A 25,866-nucleotide genomic window follows, 5' to 3' on the forward strand; every position below is an offset into this window, starting at 1 on the left:
TTTTCAGAGCAAATGCAAAATCACCCGACGCATTGTTGAAGCTTCGGAACTGGAGCAAACTGGGCATGACTGCGTAAGTGCTCCTCAAATTTTGTTGTCGGATAAAAGGATGTTTTTTCTTTCATCGGGTTCCGAGATTTTCGTTCAGAATTCGCCGTTCAACACTCTTTAGCGGAAGCCTTGTCAGCATGCGCAGGTGAGAAACCAACAGTATAAATTTCCGCTTCTCGGATGAAATAAAATCAATACGAAGTAAGCGCACTTCGTGCACGTCTCTCTATGTGTCCCTGTCATCTGAGCGCTTTCATGATTTGAACATGGCTAACCACCTAGCCCACGCTGCCGTTCTCAAAACTGTGTGATTCCTTCCTAAATGTTAATTTTCGTCACTTTCTCCTTAAGCTTACTTCTCTTCTGATGATTTCTTAAACTATCCTCTTAAGCTGAAGTTGAAAAAAATGACCACTCCAGGATAATTTACCGTGCCATCCTTTTATGTTCCCTCGATCTTAGTTCTTATTTATAATTTTAACGACTCATTTAACGAGAAAAATTTTTTCTGGTTGGAAGGGACGTATAGTCTTCGAGCTTTCGATGTGTGAGATTCCGGAGCTAAATTATGCTCATTACTCCCTTTTCCTTACCTTCCATCGAAATATTGACCCGTACGCTTCTATCGTGCTGCGCTACCAGCTGCACCTCCAAATACAGTCGAAGGCAGAAGTAGCTGGAAGTAATGAACGGCGTCCGTCAGCCATAAATCATTCGCACTGATCACTGTTCCAAAAGGCTCATAGGGAAAAGGCGCCTTCTAGAGCATTCTAACGTTGCTAGCTACTTGGAGTCGGAATCCCGCTAGAGACTCACGCTCAGGACTTCCTGAAGAGATTTAATTTTTTGAAGAAAGCAACACTCGGTGGAACGTCTCCATGGCTTACTTTCAGGCACCATTAATGAAGGCAACAGCCAAGCAGTTCGAAATAATTGTCGCCGCTAGAAATACTACAGGAGCCCACATCTTCTATTCGGTAAGGATTGGCACCAAGGGCTATTAACTGCCTTGGGATGTCTTTTAAAAAATTTACATTTAACACACGTAGGCGTGGTTGAATAGAAGTTTTTGCTGATTTAAATGTCGCATGTTTTAGACTATTGAATGTTTTGAATCTGACTCTCCTGACCCTTCGACGTTATAATAGGTTTCTAATGATGTATCTGTGACTGTTATGACGACAGTAAGAACTCATTGCTCGAGGTTATTTACGCTTTATAGTGGTATGGTGGCCTCATTGTTTCGGCCATGAACCATGTGTGTCAACCCCGAGGCGGTAACTATTCAAAGAGTGTACTTTTTACCACGCTTTTCTCTATTCAAGAGTGTTTTGGCCGGCACAAAACTGTCGCCTAGGCTCTCAAGGCGCTTGATTCTTAGTACTTTGTTGCGCGGCGACAAAGAGCAAGATGCTCCGTTGGAGGTTCCTTTCACTGAAGATCAGGTTCTGTCTGATCTCTTCGTCTTCCAGGTTCATCTTCTTCGCCTTGTAACTCTTAACTGCTCGAGCGCCTCGACTGAGACATCGAGCGCTAAAGCGTTCCATTTGCTGCACCGAAATTCGGAACACAATCTTCCCACATCGGATAAAGGCCAAAGTCGCAAGCACAGTTTTGTAGCGATATCTATTGTAACGATAGCTACACTACGCCAGTGGCTTCGCAAGGCCAGCTGGTTGCGCGCTGAGCCGTGGCACCACCGCTCCGCCAGCTGTGCGCATGCGGGGAGTGACGTCATAGCCCACAGCTGGTGTGCGCGCCGCGCACCTCGCCGCTGCGCCGACGGCAGATCAGACGCCGCCCGCCTCTTCAGTTGTGCGGATGCACGGAGTGACGTCATAACACGCAGCTGGTGTGTGCGCCGCGCACCTACATTATGCTAGCATATCGAGCCTTCAGCGTAATGGCACCGTGGCTGATCACGTGGGGGTCACGTGGTGCGGAGCAGCTGCCAGGGCACGGCGCGCCGGCGAAACCAAGTGAAGAAGGAGTGGAGAGCGGGAGAAGGTGAATCCACGTCCAGGTGGGACGAAGATGATGAAGGAACGCTCAGCGAAACAGAGCGGCAAAAGACTGACTTTGCAATTCGACTCAGCGAGTTACACTCGGCTAGCTGCAGCTATCGCGTCACTCCAGCTTTAACCACAGCTAAACCACCGCCAATCTTTTTTTCATATCTTACTTTTACACCTCTATTGAGAAAACACTTCGAGCTATTGATCAATTCGCTCTAGTCCTACCATAAGCTTGCCGTCCCGGTTAGTTAAATTGGTAGAGTGACTGCTTCGGTGAAGCGGTGATCCCGGGTTCGAACCCCGGACAAGGACGAGTTTTTCCTTAACTACGAAGTTTCTGAGAAAGCTGTATAGCTTTCCTTTGTAGCCGTATGGCTGCGCTCGGGTGGATGTCAATGAGTAATTACTCCCTTATTACAAATCTACTCCAACTTGTCGGGATTCCCCTAAACATTTGACCGAAACAAAAGAGGGGATAATTATAAAGTCCAGGCATGCGCAAAACTGAAGAAATCAGGGCTCAGGAGGCTGGAGCTGCTGCGGGGCCGCACCGCGACTCTGCTATCTCGAGCCGCGTGATTGTTACAACAGTTCCCCGCGTAACTATCAAATTCGCCCTAGCTCTCGCATCCCTACTTGCCAAGGTTGATAGATTTCTAGTGCGGGTTTCCGCTGCACTGCCTCGCAAAGAAGGGGAGCATGCATCACAATGTGTCCAGAAAATGGCGCTGTCACCCAGTTGCGGATCAAGCGGGCGGAAACGCGGCGTCAAACTGTTACGCTGCGGAACGGTAAAGTTTAATTCGGCTTATGGGATTTAACGTCCCAAAGTGACACAGGCTATGAGAGACGCCGTAGTGGAATGCTACGGAAATTTTGATCACCTGGGGTTCTTTGACGTGCACTGATATCTCACAATACACGGCCGTCTAGAATTTCTCCTCCAAAGAAATTCAACCGCCGCGGCCGGGATCCAACCCGCGTCTTTCCGGTCAGCAGCCGAGCACTCTAACCACTGAGCCACTGCGGCGAGGAGCAGTAAACGCTGGATCGATTTTAGTTGAATATACTTCTCTTATTTTCTGCACATTCAAGAAAGAGTTCCCTGCTGAAAAAAAGTTATATGATGCAATAACCTCATAGACCATTCATCATAGAATATCATACAATCTGTATGACATATCATACAATCTGTATGATATGTCATACAATTTGTATGATATAGCATAGAGATTCTATGATATGTCCTACAGATTTTATTATATTCTATGATGAATGATCTATGAGGTTATTGCATCATATAACTTTTTTTCACAGGGTTGTTTGCTTTTTCTTGTGTTGCGAACTCGTCTGTACAATTTTTTCTCCCTCTAATGCATCTACAGCGTATTCCAATGGGCGATCTGGAATAAGGTTGCTTGTTCCATGAACCGGAAAGCGCGCTTCGAAGGGGGATTTCGATTGACATCACCCATTCGGACTGGCTACCGCATAGTCACGACTTAATTTGTGATCCTTCGTTTTCGTTCCCTTCGTCGCAACCGCCTGCAGCAGAATAGCCAAACGCCACTCTAGAAACTTATAAAGCTTGATGAACACCCGCGCGAGTACGAGGGCGAAGTTTACTGACACTCGGGGAATTGCAGCTGGCGACCGACGTAGGTAGGATCCCCGCGGTGCTGCCCACGGCGGTCGCTACAGTTACAGGAACAGTGGTCAATACGCATTCGCTCACGCCTTAAACTGACCGAAGCCAACAATCACCGAATCCAAAGAACATAGGGAACGTTACTTTTATCTTCAGTAAAACGGCGAGTTGAGCGAGTTGGTACCTCTTCAGAAAAAAAGAGCGCAGGAACACGGACACAAGAAAAGAAGATGACGGGACAGGCGCTGTACAGGGTTCCCTTCACGTGCGGCAAGAGCTATATAGGCCAGACGGGAAGATGCCTAAATTCCCGCCTGCGTGAATATAAAACCTCTTTGAAAGGGGCCCCTTCCTCGAACCTAGCCTTGCACTACAAAGAATGTAATAGTAACACCTCCACGCCTGCTGCCCAACAATGTTTTCCACTTTTGAACGACACAAAGGTCTTGTACAATAACAAAGATAGATTAACTAGGGAAATTAGCGAAGCATTTCATATTCAGAAAAACCACGACAAATGCGTAAGCACTCCATCCGTCCTCGTTCATGACTTTGAGATATCGTTTCTTGAAGATCATGGCTGATTGTAAGATCTAATCAGTGTTGTTGGCGTCGATCATGCGTGCTCCTGGTTGTTTGTAGAGTATATTTTTTCGTGTTCCGTGCAATAAACCTTCAGGTGCTAGTACAGCGCCTGTCCCGTCGTCTTCTTTTCTTGTGTCCCTGTTCCTGCGATGTTTTTTTCTCAAGTTACTTTTATCATTTTTTTTAAATTGTGGTATTGATCAAGAGAAGATTAATAGCCTGTATAGGTTATCGTTTAATGATAGTTGTTTAGAAAGCAGAAGAAAAGCAACCATATGCCGCCAGTGGGATCCGAACCAGCCACCTCCGAGTTTTCCTTCCGGTGCACTACCAACTGAGAAATGAAGACAGCTGTTCTTCCCTCTTTTTGCGGGGTGTTTATGATTCGTGTAACCTAGCCTTAAGAGTGTTCACCAGCGCCACCCTTCTCCATAGCGGCGGACGTAGTAAGTTCTGTATTACGGAGAGTGCCACGTGAAATGTGATTGCTATGCACGTAGGTGGCGCACGTGAACACACTCGAGGTTACGTGATGCGCGTCATACATACCCCCGTAAGCAAAAGGTAGGACGGTCGTCACTGTAGCTCAATTAGCACCAGGCGGGAAATACGGAGGTCGGAGCATGTATACCGCAGGCATAATGTGGTTGTTTTTTCTTCTGCCTTCTAATCATTCATCATTATGCAATAAAATAATTATACTATTAATCTCCCATTGATCATAAAAAGAATAAAAAAGTATCATCGTCCTATGCTCTTTGGTTTCGGTGATTGTTTGCTTCATTGATCTCCGTCAGAACGAGCCCGTCTTTTCCCTTGCGAGCTTAATAGCTTAACTTGGCCCTCGGTTCTGGCGGTCGTGATGCCAGAGTTAGCATAAGAGAGTCTCCACATAGCTTCCGCTTTGACCCTTCGATTACGCCCCATGTTACACTCGCAGTAATGCTGGACCTACTACGACCGCCGCTATGGATGAGGGTTGCGCGTATTAATACTCATAAGGTTGTTACACGCATTATAAATACCCCACAAGCAGAAGATTAAGCAGCCGTCGCCGTTGCTCAGTTGTTCGACTACCGTACGCAAAATTTGCAAGTCGTGGTTTTGAATCCCCACCGCTGGCTGTGCTTATTTTTGTTCTTCTTTTTAATTAATCATCTTGAAGCCCCAAAATGACTGCTGTATCACTTTCCCACTGTTCAACACCACGACAATTCAAAAGGGGTAAAATTATCATATGCTTTTTGGTTTCGGTGAGTGTTGTCTGCATTCGTGCGTGACACTACTAAGTGGTTACACTTCCTCGCGCGTCATCATTAAAGTGTAACGCTGAAGACTGTTTTCTTAAGGCACTTTCTCATGGCTGCTTACAGGGTGGCTACCACACGGACAAAAAACAGCTTCAGTTAGAGCTGCCATCACCCCTGGGATATAGATTCAATTTCACAACTTTCTTTGAATACAAAGGAGACGCCAGTGGGTAAGATAATTTGTCCGCACAGGTGGGCAGAGTACCGCAGTGCTAATTGCGATAAATCAGGCACTCCTGATGCCATTTTATGCACAATAAATTTACCGATATGCTTAAGGGCGAAAATTACATGGAAGCAGAAGTTTTTCACTGAAACCGAAGTGGCTGTTTAGGCCGTAATATATAACAGAGATATTGATTTGTACCAAGTGAATGTTGCGAAGAAGACCACATGCATGATATTACTCCATCTCAAGTTCTTTCTCAGGACAAGGGAAGGCACATATTCCTTGTTCAATCAGAAACGCCCCAACACAGCAAATAACTCATCAAATATTTAAAGTTTGTAGAACTTTTTAAAACAAATATTTCAGCACATAGGAAGGTATTCTGTCTTTTTTCTAAAGTACAGCGAGCATTGCATTCAGTGGTGAAATTAACAGAAAAAAATCCTCATGAACGTAGCACTACAGAGGCATGCTACAAAGCTGTACTCTGGTAGTCTTTACTTCTGAGAGATAGAGCCACCGGTCGCGGAGTGAAGAGGAAGTAGGACATATTTGTGAATCGCACGCCATTCTCATAGGCTGAGGTCATCGTGGAATCCCCAGTGCTGCAAATTATTTTGTGAAATATGTATAGTTCCATATTTCTGGAGGTTCGCCTGAGCTCCTAGCTAAGCGCAGCCTTCTACGTGTTGTTATTAGACGACCATTGAGAGCAGCAGAGTGGTTCTGAATTCGGCATATGGAGTGGCAGTCTTCTAGCCAACTTGTTTTGACCAATCAGAGCTGTAAAGTTTGACACTTGGGCAATACAGAGATGTTCGCACCAGTTATGACTACGAGCACTGCCTCTAAACCCCGCAAAATTTCAGGGATATTTCAATAGAGAAAAAAGAGTAATTTACAGTGCATGAGCATGTGTAAGGTACAATATAAATAGGTAAGTGCCAATAATGAACAGATAAAAAAGCAGAAACGCGATTCAGAGGCTTCACCAAATTATGCTAGCGGCTGAATACAGAAAAGCGAATGTTAGAACGTTAAGACTACCGCGGCATGTTTTACACTGGCTATTTTCGTTCATTGCATGTCGCGAATGGTGCTCATAGGCCTGAAACTGAGTTCCAACTGCGCAATAGTTGCGCAGGAGGGTTACGAAGTTGATAGCTGTTCAAACAGCTGTGAATGAGAAGAACGGGAGCAAACAGGCACAGAAGCGCAAGTCTCAGGGAAACTAATGTGAAAAGCCTAGTCTGTTGATAAGCCGTCTCTTCCTTGCAGCCGAGGAATTTATGGTTATAGAGCACTTCATCTTTTTGTATATTTTTATTTTTATTTATTTTGAACATACTGCAGGCTGAGTGCCCAAGCAGGAGTGGTATACATTGACTTAAAATTCAAAAAAGCATGAAAGCACAAGTTGCAAAACACATCAGCATATGGACTAGACCAGTATTTGTATTGTATTTAAAGTCGCTGAACATCTACCGAGCCTAGACCGTACAGCCAGCTATGAAACGGTTTCAAACAACATTTGATAAACAGTGTTTCATATATTTTCCTTCTTTCAGTCTACTCATCCTATTGCAGCGTTTGCAAAAATTTGCTTCTCACTGTCTGATGCTCTTTAAATTATGTTTTGGTGCGCATTCCACCTCTGTGCCATCTTTAATTAAACTTCGCAGGCTGGCCCTGATAAGATGTTTTTCCTAGGTCTGATTTAATGGCTTAATCTAAACATACTATATCAGAATGCAGAACATACTACTAAGAGAGCCATCGTCACTCTGACACGAAAGCTTAAAGCAGTTTATAATTTTTATTAAAGATACGTTTCGTTTGGTGTGTAATAAAGGAAATATAACAGTACACGCTATGTTCTGCAATCAGATTGGATTAATAAATGTAAAAAAAAAACAGAAGCGCTTAGCAACCCCATCCGCTTACTCATCTGTACACTCAGGATGTAACACTTCATCGGATGTCATTTTCTCATATTCGCGTAAGGGTTGTTTGTATCTTCACAAACGCTTCATGGCGGTAAGTAAAGGCATCAGTAAAAATAAAGAAAATCTCTATCACCAAAATCTTAAAAACGACATAACCAGTGCGCGGAGAACAGAAAAATTTAATCCAAAACTCCTAAATTGTACTCCCACTGAAAAAAATTCTAAACATAATTAAGCCCACTCAGGACGTTCTACGTCCGCCGCTTATGAACTAGGGTGGCGCTGATGAACACTCTCAAGGTTAGGTTACTTGTAAACATAAATACCCCCGAAAGCAGATCTGACAGCCGTCGGCGTAGCTCAGAGGTAGAGCACCGGACGCGTAATTCGGAGGTCGTGGGTTCGGATCCCACCGGCGGCATGTGGTTGTTTTTTCTTCTGCTTTTCTAATCAATTAGCTTTAAGCGACAGCATATACAGTAATATTTTAGAGTGATCAACACCACAAAATAAATAAATAAACTAAAAATCCCCTGTGCCCCTTGGTTTCTGTGCCTGTTGGCTTCTGTCATAAGCCCACTATAGTACGTTTTTAGACTATTCGCAATACACTTTGAGAGCAATTATTTCGTTACTGAAAGGACATCAGCTTGTGTTAAATAAGAATTAGGCGAGAAAATGGAAACAGCAGAATGTTGTGCGTTGTAGTCGACTACATAACAGACCAATATTGCAAGCAGCGGTGCAGTCGTTCTCAGGCTGTTTGTAAGCATGACGCCGCAGCATAGGAAGCGTGTTGATGCTGTGAAAATGCAGAAGATAGGTCGTGTAAAACATAGTCACCTAAGATCGAATCTTTCTCAGACAATATTGACGAAAGTCAGAGGCAGAAGATCAAAAATTGTTGTTCCTCTTGGTAGTCTACTTAACTGCCTCCTCTCTACTTATCTCTCTAGTCTACTTATCTGCCCAGACGAAGACAAGTCCCCTTGTCGAAACGTTGGCTCTAGCAACCTGAGGTTTTCCCCTCCCTTGTTCATTTTGTGATCGCCAAGGACCATCTACCGCACCCTCTCTCTACCATATCCTCTCTCACCTGCCAGCCCTGGTAGACTTTTTCGACAGGCCTAAGGTTCAGCCTATGAAACCAATTCAACGCGACTGTGATCGTCAGCGGTGGTCAGTACGATTCCATGCGTACAGATATACATAGCATTCAAAACTACTAGCACTGAGGTTTTCTTTTTGTTTAACAAACGATGAACAGCGTGTGAAACTCGTTAAGCGTACAGTTTATGCGAGCAGGCGGACTCAGTCAGACGCTATTGCGACCAGTAAACTCTTAATTAACTGAAATAAACTATTTACTTTGCAGTCACTGTACGTAGTGTGTGTTTTGCATACGTAATGTTTGCGGAAAAAGTTAAAAAATTGCGAAGTACGGCATTCAAAATCGTACGCCACCCTTTCGCGATTATGCTGACGGCGTTCGTTGGCGTCAAAAAGCAGACTCAAGCTACTACTCAATAAGCTTACTAAAATTTGCTAGACATTTTAATCATAGCGATTAGTCATTTGGTTTCATTAAAGAGTAGTAAATTTTCTTGGTGCTACTTCGCTATAGTAGTATATAACTCAAGGTAGCAGCGGCAGATGCCCCTGAGGTGAGGTTCTGTACCTAACAGTGTATAACGATTTGTTTCGACGTCGAAATTGATCCCTCTGCACGTGCTAGTGTGGCATTGCAAGGCGCTTTAACGTGAAACGGAACTAAGCTCAACTTCACGACAATCGGTCTGCGTCATTGGCTTTAGAGAAAATCGGGTATCGAAGTAGTATATCGAATCGCATCCGACTATTGAAATTTGGGCTCTCTGTTCGTGATGCCGCTTGGTGACTTATGAAGGCCGCACAGCTACCCCCATGATTAGGCCTACTTAGGAGCCAATGCTTCACATCCTCTTTCACCACTGCCGTCCCGACCTTTACTTCCGGCTAAATCAGAGAGATGTGCCGCGCCGGAAAACTTGCATATAAAGAACACGGACGCAAAACTACAAGAGTTTTGCTGCTCTGTATTGTCTTTTCCCTGCACCTGAACAGCTGGACGTCGCAGCGACGACGACTCAAGGGCAATTACGTTTTTCTACAGGCAACTTTTCATATCGGTCACTGATAGACAGCCCGCTAGTGTTTCTTAAGAACGACTGAACGTTCAGCTAATACAAAGAATCACATGATTCTCAGTTTGCAGTTGTTGACTCCAAATATCACCTCATACGGCCTGTTTTTTGCAGTCCTCCTAGGCAAACACTATAGTCGTAAAGAAATATTTTATTTGATACAACTGATTTTTTTACACTTAGGTAGTCTTTTGGGGGACACCCTATTTTGATTACTTGACGTTCGTCGTAATTTATGATCACTGCATTGGTATAACTGTGTTTGCATGCGCAAGTAATGACTGCTGTGCGCTTGAGCAATGACCGAAACCAGCGGATTTACGTCATCAAGGTAAAGGAAATAGCCGCGAAACTCCTTCCCTGTGGATCGTAGCTGCTACTCATGTCGTTGCTTTCATTTCGTTAGTCAAAAGTTAAAGGGAAATTGTCCGCTTTAAAACTTGCTTTAGACGATTTTCAGACGAAACGCCGTGCCGGATAGCTTCGTCACGAAGGGACGTTTTCTGCAAAGATCATCACTACCATGCACGAGTAATCTTTCGGATATTGTCGAATACTTGGTGGACAATTTCACAGAAAACGCGTGTGCGAGGAAAGAAGGATTGGGCGAAATGAAGGAGCAGGGTGTCAAGATCGGTTGGTACAAACTAAGTAGAGCAGAAATGCATAGGCATTTAGGTTTCTAATGTTATTATCCAGGCCAACGGCAGTGTTAAAAGTTGAATTTATTTTAAGTAATTCGTGAGCTCATAACGACAATTATCTCTAAATTTGTCCTCGTGGTAGCATAACCCACATGCCAAAGCGGTTCGCTCGCCTTGTTAATCATTTCTGCCTAAAGAAAATAAAGTTTTTTTCTCTCTCTCTCTTCCTGAAAAGTTCCTAATTGTTTAATTTTTTTAAGCCTTGCCCAAACCAACCCCTTGAGCGAAGATTACAGAGAGCGAGGTGCCCACACCGCAGCCAATCCTATCAAAACAAATACTAAGCCCGACATCCCACAGATGCCGCCACTAAAAAGGAGCGCAGTACAGAGGATCCGTTTGCTGTGCCCAAATTCTTTTCATTTACCAGTGCATCTACTTTTACCGTTCCCCAACAAAACAGATGTAGGCGACGCTTCAAAGCAATCCATGTAATTCTAGTTGTCACGCGAACAAGATGCTCAACCAGAAATGATAACTTTACCAGTCTTGCAAAGTTCAAAATGACCTTTCTTGAAAAGCGGCGACTTGAAATTTCATGGAAATGGCAGCGCTCCCTACGCTCTCGAAGATGGAAAACGTGCCGCTGGAAAATCCGCCAAAGAGAGCAGCCTAAGGTTTCCAAGTTCGCTCCTCTGAACACAGGGGTGCTTGATCTTTTAATGTTTGATGCATGAATAAAACGCCGTCGAGAAAGAGGTTTCAACCACACTAAGAAATAAGGTAGCATCCAGACGCTGTCACATCTCAAAGGTTGTGTTCTTTTTGTGCCGCATCAGATTTGGTACCAAGTATCCTCATAAACACTTAAAAGAGAGCAGCTAACCATGCGCCGTCAGGCTGATTCCAATGAGCGGACATTAAAAAAAAAATCATGCGATCCAACTCTGCGTTTAGCGCCTTTTTGGCTGACGTATTGCGTCTGCCCAAAGAGAGTAAGCTATACCGTGGGACATAGTGCGAAGGCAATCACGATGGTGACATTTTGTAATCCAGTGGAGAGGATGAAAACCTTTGTGAACGCGAAGCACAGGTCAGAGGGAAGGAGAAATCGAATTATGGTGATCTAGGGAAGAGACCTGGCCGAGATGGCGGTGGGATATGAACATGCTGTTGCTTCAGGTTGCAGAACTTAAGGACGTGCGTTAGGGGACTCGAATGGACAACCACTCATGTTCACCTTGATGCCCAACCTTTTGAGTTTTTGGTAAATGAAGTTCCTAAAGGTTCTATAAATGTCAGTTCAAATCTCATTGGTACTTATATAGACAGTTTATTGTATTCATGTGTGATGAACTTTCATGTGGATTAAATCGCGCAAGATGACAGGTATGTCCACTGCACGAACTCTACCCTGGCGAGTTGAACGTATACTTAGGTACATACGCATTTGCCGAGGTAGCCTGCGATAGCTTAAGGCGCTGTAGTACATGTTCTTTAAAACGAATTAACTGGTGCCGCACTGCGGCCTGTACTATTTTCCCCGTGTTTAGAAGCGTTAGCACGTTATTTGATGATGTCTGGATGCCATTACTGATCAACGGATCATGATAATGAATTAACGCAAATTTCATTTTTTTTTTCAGTTTTTGAAGTTTCTTTCTTCCAAGGTACACGTAGCTTATAACTAACTCGCACGTTGGGTTTTGCAGCGGCCGAAGTCATATATTTTTCGCCAACAAAGTAAAGAAGTACGAGCATTATCTTCGATTCGAATTTGCTTCACAGTATGGCCTCTTGTACGTTTTGGATGGAAATTTGCAGCGTGTGAGACTGAAGAATGTCACGTCGCCTGTCAAAGGTCTCCATGTTCTCGAAATCAAGTCGGAAGTGGTAAGTATTTGCCTTCCAGTTCCACGTGAAAAAAAAAATTCAGCACATATTGAGGATCAAATTAAGCGAGTACCAAGAGATGTGGCTAAATCAGTTGCCCTGAACCTCCGACCTTTTTGCTGCACGGTCATCATTTGACTGCTACAATTAGCGTAGAATATCTAGAAAAAAATATACAACCTTAAATAGTGCGGTATCTTGTAGCGCCTCTTGTGAGTTTTAGAGACGTAGAGGTAAATTGACAAATTGCTGAAGTTTAACCGCAATCGAGGCTCTAAAATGAAAAACGCAGAATATATTTTTATTGCTAGTTCATGCTTTGATTAATAAGTGGTAAAAATTTCGCCTGACCATATTTTTTATATTGTAACCAGAAGAGGGCCATAAAAATACGACTCAGTTCTGCAGGCATAAATGGTCACAGCAACATGGGCCAAGTGGTCTGAGCATCCACCTAAGCATGACGGAGGTGCGGAATCCAATAACCTCAGCCGCCAGGTAATCACAGGGGCTACAACGGGTACTAGAGCTCTCCTATACTGGAGCTCGTCGTACCTTAGGCGAAACGCTAAGGAAATTGGCGCTTGGCCTCACCTTGTCTAAATAAATAATACCCCGTGCATTGGGCTCTTTGGCAGAAGGCTATCCTTGTGCCATAAAGCTCTTGACCGTCATCATCATCATCTACCACGATTGATATCTATGGCAATAGTTACGGGAGAGTGTCGTTCGTTACTTTATTATTTCTTGGATAGTTATTGCGCTAAAAAGATTAAACATTTCGGTTCTCTATATCCATACAACAGTCGTCTGCCCTCAATAAGAATGGTTAGCAGCACCGTATTAATCTATATCTCTTGATCAAGAATTCTCATCCTTTTCCACAAGCCTTAACTGATTTAAAATCAAGTCATTCTCTCTGAAAGAACGAGACATAGCGCTATAAGCCAATATAGCATGAGCACTAGTTCCCTGTGAATTGAGCTTTCAAAGTCACGCATTAATTTTGAAGACATTCTTCATTTGCAGCTCTTTGCACATCTCTGAATAATACGGAAATAGTTGCGCGGAGAAATCATCAACCCGATAGTCACCATGAGCCCGAGTACACCCCCAGCTGGGCAAAGGCATGTCACATATCCCTCAAATTAACCCTGCCCTGTGCCAGTTACGGCATCCGTTCCTACAAACTTCTAAATCACCTCCATTCAAAAAACTCTCTCCTGCCCCGTCATACGCTTAGTCTCTCTCGGAATCTAGTCTCTTACCGACCTGCGATGCGACGACGAGATAACGAAGATCGTTATCTTGTCTTCGCATAACATACGATGACAAAATTTCTTCCTCTTGATTTCAAATTTCGACTCGGGTGGCACTAACACTGGTCTCTTCTCTGACCCATTCTGCCCTCTTTGAGTATCCTAACGTAACAACTTTTTTCATTTGACATGACGGTACATTGTCCTTAACTTAAATTGAACCCTTTTAGTCAGCCTCCCCGTTTCTTCCCTATAGATGAGTACCAGTAAGATAGCGATGTTATATAGTTTGTTCCTCAGAAATATTCGCGAGCTGCCATTCATCACCTGAGCAAAAATTACCAAATGTGCTTCATGTATCCTTATAATTGTGGGTATTTCGCTCTCACGATCCGGAACTGCGGTCACTACCTGTCCTAAGTACGTGTATCCCGTTACCAATTCGAGCACCTCGCTAACAATTCTGAGCTGATGTTTATTGCTGACACTGCTGGACATTAGGTTTCTGTATATTAAGTTTAGACTCACAGCTCTGCTCTACCTGTCTAAGTCATTTACAATATTTGTAATTCCTCCTCTGAGTGACTCAGCAAGGCAATGTCATCAGCGAATTCCAGAATACTAAGTTATTGTTCCGTTGCCTCCTCGTCTCGTTTTGTGTCGTGAAAGTCATTTGTGCCTAGGTGAGTTTTTTCCCAAGTTTCAAGATGAATAACCAACTAGCCCGTCAACATGCCTTACTAAGTTATTGTTCATTATTTGCTATCCACAACTGTTCCCAGTCCAGGCCGCTGAATACCTCCTCTAAAAGGGCGCTGAAAGGTACCGGGTAGATCGTGTCTCTGTGCCTGACATCCTCCCTTATTGTAACTTGATTGATAACTTTGTACAACACTACGGTGGCTGTGCAGCTGTTAACGACATCCTTTTTATCTTTTTCCCTATATATCTTTAAGCCAAATGCCTTCTTATAATCCATGAAGGCTATGTAAATGTGTTGTTCATATTTTGTCCATTTCGCCTTCACATTATTGATAGTCCGAACATGGTCTGTTGACGAGAGTACTCTGCGAAAGCCTTACAGATGTCGGCCTCAGCGTTATGACCGAAATATCATGGGAATGGCTGTGGTAGGCAGTCGGCAGAGAGCAACTTAGGAGGCAGGTTGGCCCCCTAGTGATCTGACGTTGCGGTGTCATCATAAACTGCCCACTGGATAGTTTGCAAACTGGCAACCATGGATGGTGACACCAAAATTAAGGATTGGTCGTTCGCAAAGAGCGACCAGGGCTACACAAGGCCCACCACTGGGAGCATCTGCGATCGCATGGGCACTGGGGCATTGCTAGCCCCTGCGCCATTGCGCCAGGAGTGCTATGAGGACTACCAGAGATCTATGAATGTCAAGCAGGGAACGACATCTCGCATATATGGGAAGGAGGAGAAGGAGGAAAGGCGGAGAGGTTAACCGGTAGATGAAACCAGTTTGCTACCCTGCACTAGGGAAAGAGATGAGGGGATATAAAGGTGAGAGAAAAAGAAAGAGATTACAAAATCTATAAGGCGGAAAGGCTTAGGCAAGCTCAGAACCTGTCGTGCAGGCCTGAGACTCGCAAGAACCGCAGGAGGGCCTGTCGGGCCTCACCACCGATGATCTCAGCGGTCATTGTCCCAGAATCTCGAACTCCGTTAGCTGGCGTGAGGTGTTCGGTTCCAGCGCAAGGCGGAGAGAATGACTTGGAGAACTGTACGTTGGACATTCAAAAAGAACATGAGATATGGTGTCATCACTGCCGGAGATGTCACAGGCAGAGTTATCAGCTATGCTGATCACAATAGAGAACTTAGGAGGGTAGATGTGTAGGCCAGTTGGTGAGACATGAAGGAGCTAGACACCGCAGCGGACACGGGACAGAGAAAGAAGACGACACAGGCAGACCGCCCTGTGTCGTCTTCTTTCTCTGTCCCGTGTCCGCTGCGGCGTTTAGCTCCTTCACAGTAGAGAAGTGGTTTGTGAAAGTGACTTTAGGCCGCTGGCGACAGAGAAAAGTTGCCTCACGTCGTGGTATGCCGTATAGAAGCCGTAACTTCAGGTCAGAACCCAGGGATAATACACATTGATTCGAAAACTGGCCGGAAGACCACAAGGCAAGAGTGATCTCTCAGGCCAGTGTTCGAAGCTTACCCTCTGCGTCGGCTTTCGAGATTAGGATGGGCACAAAATCTTCCTCTTGGTGAGCAGTTTGCGCGGCTTCGTCCACCCGGTGGTTGCCGGCGATACCACTGTGTCCTGGCAGCCATTGGTAGATAATACCGTGCCATTTTTTGATGGCGGTGTGGTGTAGCTCTAGTATTTCCGCGACCAGTTTTTTCATGGTACCCATGACGAAGAGCAGATTGCAAGGTTTGAAGGGCTGCTTTTGAATCAGTGAAAACAGGCAATTGCTAGGGTATTTCTTCGATAATATGTTCAATGGCGACGCGAATAGCAGTAAGTTCCGCAGTAGTCGATGAAGTCTGGAGTGATGTTTTCTCTATCTTTACTATGATCCAGTTCCTCAAGCTCCCCCGAGGAACTTTTGAGTCACTAAGGGGAAGCTTTGGGCTGGTTGGTTTGACATGTTGGAGAGGAGGAATAACCGCGAACTTGGACGAGACTTAAGAACGGGAAGAAGACAGGACGAGCGGTCACTGAGCTGTTTTGAGTCACTGAGCAAACATATACGGGAAAAAAACCCAATATCCTACAGCGTCGTACCGTTAGAAAGGAGATAAAGAGGACATAAAAATTTTTAAAGTCCTTGACGTTTCCTTTCGTATGAATTAAGATGATATCAGCGTTCCACTAAGCTTCCTGAGGGCTCCATGTCATAAGCCATTGCGTATAGATGGCGGCTGGTTTTCCAAGCGCCGTCTCCTCACCGTGCTTCAAGAAGTGTGATTTTACCTTATCCTCGCCAGTTCCTTTACCCCTTTTCATTGATCCTAACGTTTTTTTTACATCCTTTTTGGTTCCTGCTGGGATGGACGTCCTTATGTTATGCGCTACTGTCTCCCTCATTTACATCGTAATTGCATAGGTTACTGTATTAATTTGTGCAAAACTCATTCGCTACTTTAACTATTTTATCTATAGTGCTAATTACATTGCTAATTACGCACACATCTCACTTTTTTCCATGCCTAGTATCTTTTTCACAGCGTTTAGGCTACTCGCTTCATTAGAGCATGTTCTATTCACTCTAATAATAAATTTTCCTATGTCGGTAACCTTGCGCTCATTGAGCAACTTTATAGCTCTGAAACTTGTATCCTTTCTTTGTGATTAGACGCTTTTATAATTTGAGTTTGTTAATAAGATCTTTCATCCTCTGAAATAGCTTTCCAGTATCTGATCTAGTCGTCCCAGCGCCTACTTCAGATAGTTAATTCCTCTACTTTCCCTCTTATCGCTGACACTTAATGGGCTTCGGTCAACTAGTTTCTTCCGTTCCCTCTTCGCGTCTAGGCTATTTCTACAGCTTACCATCCTATCGTCGCTATACGACACATTTCCCAGGACCATCGCATCCTGCACGATGCTAGAGTGAGCGCTCAGTAAGAAGTCTATTTGTTCTTTGTCCGCATCAGGCCGAATTGGCTGATGCTTCCGTGCGTTGCTGAAGCCGCATCGGACTCACATAGGCTGGCCACGGCAGGGACCACCTCAAGGCCCATTTCGCATTACATGGACGCGTGCCGTCGCACTGCATAAGTAAAATAATCTATAATGCACATCAGCGCTTGTTGCAGGCAGGGAACGAAATTGGAAATAGTAAGCCTTGCTCAGATGCTCAAAATGTACGCAGGCAGATTTGTGTGGATATCCGCAATAGTGTTTGACGGCACTGTGTTATCATCACTGAACTTCACTGCAGCTTTCAGCAGTGACATGTGATGGCCAGGACGTTTGACTTGCGGAAAATATCAGTTTCTGCACGCACTGGCAAGGAAAGAGCACTGAGAGGTATTTTTCATGAAAAAAGCCTCAAAATTATCACTGCTGCTTCAACTTTAGTACGAACGAAATGTGCTGACCTTTATGCCGATACGTTTATATTCCCAGTTTAGAATTAAATATTTGGTACGCGATGTGTCTTTTAAGGCTTCGGAAGTTCGTTCTCTAAAAACTATTCCCACTTTTACGCTACTATCCGGCGTTTCGGTTGCGCGTATGTTTTGTTAGAGCACGAAGAACCCGGAAACTGAGTTTAAATACCGCTTGAACAGTATTTGCAGGTTCGACTTGATGATGATTTCTTCTTCAATCCGGAGGACGTGAATGATAGACTAGACGAACTGCTTCTATTTTATTCGGCGCTCAAGAGCCCTGACAGTAATGCAGACTATATTTTGGGAGACCCACTTCACGCAGGACTACCCCACTGTCAAATTTCAGGTATTTATGCACTCTTCAGTTTAACGCATACACAGTACCATAATGTAAAATTGCCTTGTGAATCACGGCGACAAGTACATCTGAACCCACGTGCTTTCGTAGACTCACTGGTGGCCTTGGTTCTCTCAACATAAACATGTATAGTGGCATTAATTTCTTCGTTTCAGAAAAAGATAATTATAAACGTTCATATTCGATATATAAAGCAACAGATCAAACATTTAATGCACCGAATATATGTAACATAATAAATGAGATTCAAATTAAGAATGCATCTATGCGTCTTTTGAATTGATTAATTGATTGTTTTTTTATTTTGAGAGGAAGGCACAAAGCTACTTTGAGTGAAACGGGAATCCTGAATGGAACAATAAAATACAATGATTAATGTTCCGAATAAAGTATTTAATCTCGCAGATGCAACTTGTACCTTCGGTTTTATTTAGGGCATTTGAGGTTTAGGCACGTTTACTGTTTTGCCTATATTGATGTGCAGTTAGCATTTCTGCTCAGTCCAGATGATATTCCTGCTGTCAGTATTTTATTTAGCGGCCTTAACTTTAAAACTGGACACTAGCTGCTTATTCGCCGTTAGAGCTTCTCATCTTTCACGGATACAGGAGCCCTTTCGAACAATGCCAAAATGTGTTGATATATTTATTTATTGGGAATGTAAGACAGAATGTTACTTCCTCACTTCATTAAAACAAACAACGCGACAATTTTTTATGGTTTTCAGTGCACTGCGAATTACTTTTTCTTGGAATAAATCACTGCGTCAAACAGATTGTAGTTGTTGCCGAAATCAAGCAAATAATAATTTTTGGTCGCAATTGGTTGCTGCATTGTACCTTCCTTTAAACTCTTCTAACAGGACAAATTTACTTTCAAGCACGAGAGCCTGAGCATTAGAAATGGGGGATATGCCTTGTTCCACGGAGCATGGCGGCAGGGAATAGAGTAAGTTGGTTCCTGTTTAGCTTCAACTGTTTTTGTGACATTCCAAAACTTATTTCGGTTCTCACAATGCAAGGAAGATACAACTAGAAACATTTCATGCCGGAAATAATTCAACATTCAGAGCCTCATACTTTACGAAGCCGAACTTTTTCTCTACTATCTTTTCCTTCATATGTGTGATGATAATCATGTAACTCCAGAGTTACTACCGGAAGCCAGAGTGCTATACATATCTCTGGCAACCACGTAACGTAGCGTAAATTCGATCAAGTGATGCGTAAATGCATCACGTGTAAATGCAACCACGTCACGAAGCGGACTAGTAAAACGGTTAGAACCCAACGCAGCGTGCGCCATCTGGGGAAGTTTCCGCGAATCTGCGTCGGCACCACTCGTGCCTTCTTGCTGATTGTTCCTGGGTTGCTGCTGCAGTCAGTCCATTTTACTGCTTCAACAGTTAGAACACTGTTTCGCAAAATTTTGGCTTCGGCATCTGATCGTGCCCGAGGCCTCAGAAAAACAGTGTTAGAAGTAATGCATGCAGGTGAGCAGAAACCACGTCAACTCGATGCACTTCTCCATAACTGTTCTGCTGATCGCGCAACCTAATCACACGCGTGCTGTGACATTCCATCGCAGGCGAGCATTGGCGCGTTAGAGGGTCGTTAGCGAGTAGAACTTATAGTTAAAAAGCTGAGATGACGCATCAGAAGGCAACGAGAAATCCTGATGATTTAAGACGACAACAGTGGACTCTAGCGATTGTTGCTAAAATGTAATGGCCCGGCGGATATGTCTATCGGTACACCAAGCGCATAGCCCAGCGGCGAACGCTGACTTCTCTGCACTCGTGCTGCAAAAATACATCTCCAACCAACCAGCCCACATACCCCGAGTAAAGCAGTGTGTTCGGGCACCTTTACAGAGAAAATTAAAAGCGCAGCTCTGGCGTGCAATCCTTAGCACCTCCGGTACATCCGAGAAGCATCCGACAAAGAACGAATGCTGTAATCACAAACCACTGCTTCGATGCTATAGCCAGCTAACGCAGCGCTATTCGCGTTATAGTTTCTTATTATATTTCCTTTTGTTTTTTTTCTCAAACATTTTCAGAATTCCACCTGTAGAAGTTCTAGAAGTGCGCAGCCGTTATTGCATGAAGTGATAGGCGAACGCGCTTTTCTGATTTCAGAGACGGATTTAACTTAGCAAAACCTGAGTTCACGTTCTGTGTCCTACAGACACGATGACTTGTTTAGGGCGTAAATTCCTCTGGGTCCTAGTACAGTCGTAGCGGAAAAGAAACAAAGTTTTTTGGGGGGCTGCGACCACCAAACACTGACACATACCCCCTCCGTGGGTATGTGCCATCACTTCAGAGGCAACAACAAAAACTTGTTTCTGAAAGCAGCCTGCAGTTTTTATTTTTTTGCGCATGAACAGCGCTAGGAGTAAAAATTTTGAGAATGATTCTCACCGTGCTATAGACTGGTAGAACAGGCTTCATTGCTTCCTATGAATTTTGTGAGATTAGAATTTTTTTTTCTGCATGCTTACTCTTTCTTGTCGCATACTGTGCCGCGGTATGTTGCGCGTTTTGGCCATTACTCCGCGCGGTATACGTCGGGTATTTTAGATTTACAGCATGGCCGTGTAGTTTTAATGTCACAGATTAACCATCCAGTGCAACGCCCGCACACTGTTTTTCCAATGCCGCGTGAGACCACGACACAAGACAGAAATAAAATGTATTAGATTCCTAGCTTCCAAAGCGTCCTAATGTTTGCTAGTGGAGGAAGGTGACCACAGTGGAGATGCTAACGCTGGAAGCGGCGCCTGAACTTGAGACCACTTGCGGCACCTAGGACGAGAGGAGCGAAACTAAGGGAATCATTGGTCCGCCTCTCTATAGTTGCCACGAGGGAGTTCATAAGACTTCTGCTAGGCGGCAGCTTCATTTTTACATTTCAAACCGTTTCCTTGGACACATAGTGCAAAGCTCGCCTTCCTTAGCATTTAGTTAATGGTTTATTATTTATGGGGCTTCACCGTCCCAAAGCTACTCAGGCTATGAGGGACGCCTTAGTGAAGGGCTCCGGAAATTTCGACAACTTTGGGTTCTTTGCCGTGCACTGACATCACAGAGTACGAGGGCCTCTAGAATTTAGCCTCCATCGAAATTCGACCGCCGCGGCCGGGATTGAACTCGCGTGTTTCGACTGCCGAGCGCAATTACAACTGAGCCAAGGCAGCTGTTAAACGCTAGCGAAGATTCCAGGTTTATACGCGAGGCTTTGCCAGCAATCAATAAATGCAGTAATAAAGGCCGAATCTGTCCTTTTTTTTCGTTTCGGGCAGTTGAATTTTGCGGGATAGGTGTCCGCCGTTTTCGGCATGCGCTGGAGGGAAGAATTCCCTTCGTAGAATTTTAAGGTCATTTCACTTCTGAAATTTCATAGCCGCAGCATTGCTTTTATTATCTCTTTCACCAGTCTTGCATGCATCGCCCTGGAATGACCTTTCTCAAAAATTTTTGTTTATCGTGGTAAGGGCGGTTCCGGAATTCTCACTAGCCACTGTAAAGGCTCAGAACCAAATGCTTGCCATGAGAAGTACTATGAAGTAAGAAAACCCTCATTTTCGAAACCCGCACCATTATTACCTGATCATTTGCGAACGGCTTGTTCTACACGTTGATTACAGGCTGGAGCTGACTACAGGTACCGCTGCGAACCCAATAAAGCGGACGCTGCAGTCGACGGGAGAAACTGCATGCCTCCTTAAGGTCTACAGCGAAAGTTTCTCGTTCGCGTATGCCAACGAAAGGAGTGGGGTGACGCTGGAGGTCACCCGTGATGGCGCTCCTCTGGACGTGCTGTTCATGAAACCCATGCCGGACAGAATCATTGAACTAACAATTGTAAGTAATAGATCACAACTGTCCATACATTCAAGCAACCGCGTCTCTTGGTCTTGGCAAAGTGTGCGACAAGTAGCTCTGACCTCAGAGGGAAGGTTCCTTCGAAAGTCGGGTTGAAATAGTTGCTTGTGCACTTCGAGCGTTTCTTCAGTGAACTTTTAAACAACTTGGCGATTACAAGAAAAAAATTTTTGGAGAGTTTTCTTTTCCCATGTAAAAAACCAAATTTTATGCATTTCTCGACTAATATATTTTTACCATGCCTTTGAAGTAACATTTTGCACTTTTACCGATTTCTGAGCATAAAGAAATATTCTCACTTCAGTTTTATTTATTCAGTCACCCTTCAATATTCTGTGTTCTAGCAGCTGCAACTTTATTCTGGGGTATTATTTAAAATTTAAACTAAAAGTGAACGAAATAGCGCTGACGGCATATTTACAGCCTAAATAGTACCCGAAATTATTTCGTATGCTCGTTAGTTTTCAAGCTTTCTAGCCAGCAATGCACGGTCTAAAAGACACCGCAGAAAAGAACAGCCGCACTACTTCACCCTCCGCGGGTTTACGACAGTGTAGTGTTGGCATCAAAATAGTACTTTTGACAATAAAAAGGAAAACAAACTGCCAAAGGCTAAAGAGTGAGAGAGGAGGCACAGCCTGCCAGGCTAGTGAACTCAGACGCCCTCCCCCCTCATTCTGCAGCACCTCAAACCTTACAATTTTTTCATTAGATAGTGATGAAGCCCCTTGGGGCCAAATGCATAGAGGGGAGTGGGGTATCTAGATCTTAGCATTCCTTTTGGTGGGAAGGAAGCGGCATCACTGAAGAAAACATTTGCACTGACTGGAGGCAAGTGATTACACCAAACTGGAAGTGACATTCCTTCAGATCTGGTCACTTCCGGGCGTCACTTCCGGTATAGGCATCAGCGGCTTGTATTGCTATCGCATTGCCTACAGGCAAATAAATGTGTACCCGTGTGAACTTTTGTTGTGGGCTTCCATCATCTAGCTCTTTTTAACCTGTACCAATAAGGTGCGTTTTGAATTTGTCGAATAAAAAAGCCTTGTGAAATATTGCGACGCTCTGGTGTGAGCAGATTAATTGTTTGCTACGGCAAACAATGTGTCCCCAGGAGGATGTAGTTGTCACAATAATAGTTTATAATATTTCACTAAAACTTTTTATTTTTTGGCTTCAAGGCAAAATGCGTTATAGTGGAATCGGAAGGATTTGCCATTGTCCGTGCCATTGTCTGTTTTTTCAAATTTAAAAATCGGTATTGTGGTTGTAGATATCCAGCGTGGAATTATGCGTACTAAATCAGCCAAATACTGATGACGTTCGCTGAAGGTAGAATAGCGGCAATTCACGACAGGGACTACGAGTTTAAAGACAAAAAAGAAGGAACTGATGAAAAAATTGTTCCCTAGGGTTAAGGATGAATGTCATCTCTCCCCTCTCCCTTTGTGCTGCCAGAGAAACACTGTCAACCTAAGGATGGAGGTGTCTCTCCGAACTCGGAGTAACAATGCGAAATACACCCAGACGTTTTTTGTTTTAAACTGCGAGACACAAGCAGTCTTCAGCGTGGCAGTACAGCAGAGAACTCATCGGCGCAGCCCGTTCGGTGAAGCTGCGAGAGAGATTAGCAGCCGTTACTACATTCTGACATCGCCGTGACCGAAGCAGAAGCCCCGTGTAGCTTGCGTCTGCATGACTACGCGGTGTCAAGTAAGTGACTTAGGAGCACCTAACCAGGAATGACAACAGTCAGGTGTGCTGCGCCTCAAAGTTTAGAATGTGGACGTATTCACCTAGAGTCTCCCGGCATGAGGGTGTTGTAGCATTTCCGGAATATGTTGCGCATTCTTTTTCGGTATCGTGACGTTACACGCGGAACGTTCGCCGTTCGATATAGAAAACCACAAGGACGATTCCGAAACTCAGAAAACTTTGCCTAGATACGAAGATCTATTCGTTTCATTCCGCGATTTATTACTGTGCCCTATGAATACAAATAACACCGAATTATTTATAATACCTATTTGTTCATACCGTAACTACTACTACCGCGGACATCGTGTCCGCCGTGGGGTAGAATACACCTGCATATGCTGCATTTCCTTATATTTCACGGCTTCAAAAATGAGCTGTGTAAATCTTTAGAAGAAAACACTTCGTTTAGCATTACACGGAAATCTTTTACTCCCACCGCCGTATTAGGACTTAAAACATGAACCTTTGCTTAACACGAAAAAACACCACTACTCACCAAGAACAACTGAACTGAACGATTAGAGAAAATGTCAAAATTCCGAAACTTTTTCATTCAGTTCGCGTCTTCATTAATGCAAACGTACATGTTATGCGGTTTTGAATAAAACATTGAAGTGCTTATAAGAGAACGAAGCCCAAATTTACTCTGCTACTGCTGATAGCAGAAAAAACTGTGAGAGGAAACGTTTATTTCTTTTATTTATTTATTTCAATACCCTAAAGGCCAATGCCAGCATTACATAGGGGAGATTCAGCAAATAAAGTTGAACAAATATACAACACAAAGTGTAAAGAATTGAAAACAAAAATAATCAAGTTAAGAAGCCAGGTACAAATTATTAAGAAAAAGAGAAAACAAATGGCTATGAAAATGTGCCTGAAAAATTGCACATATAGCAAATCCCAGAAAACAAAACAACAAAAATCCCACCTTCTGAACTTACAAAGCATGGCATTAACATTTCGCGCACCGTAACTGCCGACACACTGAAACGCGAGCAAACTGAATAATAAAATAGTGAGCCACACAGCCATAAAAACGCACATCATCCTATGTTGAAATTTCCAAATATGACAAACAGCTGTTTGAAATGATGGTGTTTCAGCGATGGCCGCAATGCCAGCAGGCATTGCGGCTGTCACGTGGAAAAAGTATTTTCTTATAGAAGGTCCAAGAAAAGGTGCCCACTTCTTTCGTCATCTATTGACAGTGCCCCGACAACGTGTTGGAGCACTTGCCCTTTTCACAACTTTTTTTTTACTACTGTTTTACTTTTATCGCCGTATTATAAGCAGAACTCTAGAAATTCGTGCCGCGGTACGAGCAGTTTACTGCGCTTCCTTGAAACAACATCGCATCTAGAAAATTTTGTTACAACACTCACTGAATTGATTCTTCTAAGTAAGCAGATTTTTTGCAGGATCACTGTAGGACGTAGTATTCGCAACCACGCGCACGCTTAGGAGACAACATAGTAACCATTCAGACAAGTTAACCGCTACGAAACGAAAGAACAACAAAATCAAAGTTAACCGGTTTGAGATAGTACATTTTGTGGAGTAAATAGCAAGTAAATAGTAAATAGAAATAAACAAGTTTAGGCAGGTCAATGAGAGTGTTACGTCATAAAATATTTTTCCTTTGCTCCCTGCAGGTCAGTCACCTCTGAATTTATGTAAATTTAGCTCTGAAACTAAAGCGGAAGGAGCAAAGTATACTTACGAGCGAGACAATAAAAATCTTAAATTATATTACAGTCGAAACTGGCGGTCAGGAAACTGACATTGGATGCACATCAAGGTCGCACGCGACTTCGAGGTTTGTCATGAGGCAGTCTGCGAGGCCTCTGTTATTCTTAGAGGATTCCAAATCATGATGGAACAGCATGGCTAATACTTGTTTCAGAAGGGAGCATATGTTATCAAAAACTAAGCTATCAGTTCAAGTTAGGTTGTACTCATGGAGCCAGAGCAAAAAGTCGTCGTAGAATAGGAATAATTTTTTCGCTGATAAAGTGAAATTGGGAGGATGATAGGAGTGATCGAAATGCAGCTGCTAAGGA

General features: G+C 43.8%; 1 protein-coding gene across 1 annotated transcript; it reads left to right on the forward strand.

Annotated features, from left to right (window-relative positions):
- Positions 1 to 929: 929 nt before the first annotated feature.
- LOC149328645 (uncharacterized) lies at positions 930 to 25,473 on the forward strand. Its single transcript, XM_089559046.1, has 5 exons — positions 930 to 1,028; positions 12,340 to 12,444; positions 19,016 to 19,101; positions 21,805 to 22,021; positions 25,459 to 25,473. Exons 1-5 carry the CDS (start codon positions 930 to 932, stop codon positions 25,471 to 25,473), a joined length of 522 nt encoding a protein of 173 aa, XP_089415172.1.
- The last annotated feature ends 393 nt before the right edge of the window (positions 25,474 to 25,866 follow it).

The sequence above is a fragment of the Amblyomma mixtum genome, chromosome 9 (assembly GCF_055824585.1).
Source record: "Amblyomma mixtum isolate Tamu chromosome 9, ASM5582458v1, whole genome shotgun sequence".
In the NCBI taxonomy this organism is placed as follows: Eukaryota; Metazoa; Arthropoda; class Arachnida; order Ixodida; family Ixodidae; genus Amblyomma; species Amblyomma mixtum.

Excerpts from the sequence above, each read along its gene's own strand:
- LOC149328645 (XM_089559046.1), top strand. The coding sequence starts at position 930 with ATGGCTTACTTTCAGGCACCATTAATGAAGGCAACAGCCAAGCAGTTC. Across the intron at positions 1,029-12,339 it reads GAGCCCACATCTTCTATTCG|TATGGCCTCTTGTACGTTTT; the intron begins GTAAGGATTGGC and ends TTTGCTTCACAG. Across the intron at positions 19,102-21,804 it reads GCATGGCGGCAGGGAATAGA|GCTGGAGCTGACTACAGGTA; the intron begins GTAAGTTGGTTC and ends CGTTGATTACAG.